Raw genomic sequence first — 1844 nt, forward strand, 5'->3', positions numbered from 1 at the left:
GCTAGGAGACTTAAAGCCTCTTCCTTTTCTTCCCATTGTGTTGACTGGGCTTTTCTAGGGGAGGAGTGGGGCCAGTTAAAAGCTCCCCATGCCAACCGATTGATCTTCTCCCACGACCTCTCCAACGGGGCCATGAGTATGCTGGAGGTGTTTGTGTCTAGCCTGGAAGAGTTTCAGCCAGACCTGGTGGTCCTCTCTGGATTGCACATGATGGAGGGACAAAGCAAGGAGTTCCAGAGAAAGAGACTCTTGGAGGTAATAGCACTGTTCTAGAATGTCACTGACCTCGGCAGTATGTTTCTTCAGAACCCTGCTTCTTTTGGCCTCTACAGCTTACGCTGCCTTGCCCTCAGTTCTGGCCTTCCCGGGAGATACCGCGGCAGCTGGCTCTGAGCCTTCCTCTTGCTCTAGGGAGGCACCTCACAGTATTCTTTCAGACACAGGCAGCAGCTTGAGTAGGACAGGTCAGAACATCTTCCTGCCTGAGCCTCTGTATTCTGTGCTAAACTGAATGTGGCTGAAAGCTGCAGTGTTTATAGTTTGTGTCCTTTGTGTTATGTGTCATCTCACTTCCCATCAGCTATTGCTGCAGATTCATATAGCAGTTGAGGCCAACTGCTCAGTTTAGGTCCCCAGGAATAGGCTGATTACATGAACATATAGGGTGGTCCTTTGTGCTCTCTGAGTCTGTAATCCAGTGCTTCTCTGCAGAGCCTAGGTGTCCCTGTTGGAAAAAGTATCCCTCATCCACAGAGGCCGTGGAAACCTACATAGCTTGGAATTTTCATGAGGATGCAAAGAAGACAGTGACAATCCACACTCCTCTAGGACCTGATCTTTTCTTCCTTTTGTCTGACTTCTATATCTAATAGCAATGCTGTCCTCTTTTCACAGGTTGTGACCTCTATTTCTGACATCCCCGTTGGTATTCCAATTCACCTAGAGCTGGCCAGCATGACCAGTAGGGAGCTCATGAGCAGCATTGTGCATCAGGTAACCACGTGGGCAGCACATGGGGCCCTCATTGGCCCTGACTCTCATGGGGCCTTGCAAAGACGTGCCTTTGTCAGCAGGACCAGCTGTTTGGGCTCAGGGGCCAGCTCACTGAGGGATGGCTGTCCTGTCACTCAGACTTAGGTTCTTGGAGATCTAAATAAGGAACCAGAACTGTTCTGGAACAGGATCTCCTTCTAGGTTAGAAATATGGCAGTGCATCTCATGGGTTCATGGGCTATTCTCCTTCTAGAATGGGGAAGTTGGGAGTGAATGGTCTAAAGCCGAGCTGCTTTCAACAGAATGTCAAGAAGATCAGAGAAATGGATTAGGGGGAGCTTTACTCCCTTACCACCAGGCATCACGTGTTCACTCCTGCCTTGGGATGGCTAAGGTGATTAGATAAATTTGAGAGGGTAATGCTTAAGAATATAGACTTGGGGAACATGAGTTGGAATGCTAGCTTTGCCATTCACTAGCTTTATGAACTTGGGCAAGTTAGTTACCCTTTTATTTTATTTATTTAACCTTTATAATGGTTAATCATATGTTTCAAAACCCCCAAAATACTAAAAGCTATACAATAAAGTCACCCTCCCTCTTTCCCACCACTTGTACCCACTGTTAGTACTCTCATTAGTTTCATCTGTATCTCTCCAGTGTTACTACACTACACACACACACACACACACACACACACACTCTCTCTCTCTCTCTCTCTCTCTCTCTCTCTCTCTCTCACTGAGTGGCCAGATTATTATGACCACCTGACGTTTGTAGGCAAATTAGCCGTACATTGCATCGTATGGGGGTATGGAAGCCTAACGCCTGTTCGAACACCTTTGCTGTCT

At 47.4% G+C, this 1844-nt stretch overlaps 2 protein-coding genes across 5 annotated transcripts in view; one reads left to right on the plus strand and one right to left on the minus strand.

Moving 5' to 3' along the window:
* The window catches only part of ADPGK (ADP-dependent glucokinase), a 40069-nt gene that overhangs the window by 29900 nt on the left and 8325 nt on the right, over nt 1-1844 (plus strand). For all 3 annotated transcript variants that reach the window (XM_006752817.2, XM_006752816.2, XM_015558482.1), the window contains 2 exons: nt 59-255; nt 895-993. In XM_006752817.2, the coding sequence (XP_006752880.1) occupies nt 59-255; nt 895-993 (296 nt within the window). The remainder of the gene's footprint in view (nt 1-58; nt 256-894; nt 994-1844) is intronic.
* Nucleotides 1-1844, minus strand: part of BBS4 (Bardet-Biedl syndrome 4) — a 73656-nt gene that overhangs the window by 1040 nt on the left and 70772 nt on the right. The window lies entirely within an intron of this gene.

The sequence above is a fragment of the Myotis davidii genome, unplaced genomic scaffold (assembly GCF_000327345.1).
Source record: "Myotis davidii unplaced genomic scaffold, ASM32734v1 scaffold171, whole genome shotgun sequence".
Lineage (NCBI taxonomy): Eukaryota > Metazoa > Chordata > Mammalia > Chiroptera > Vespertilionidae > Myotis > Myotis davidii.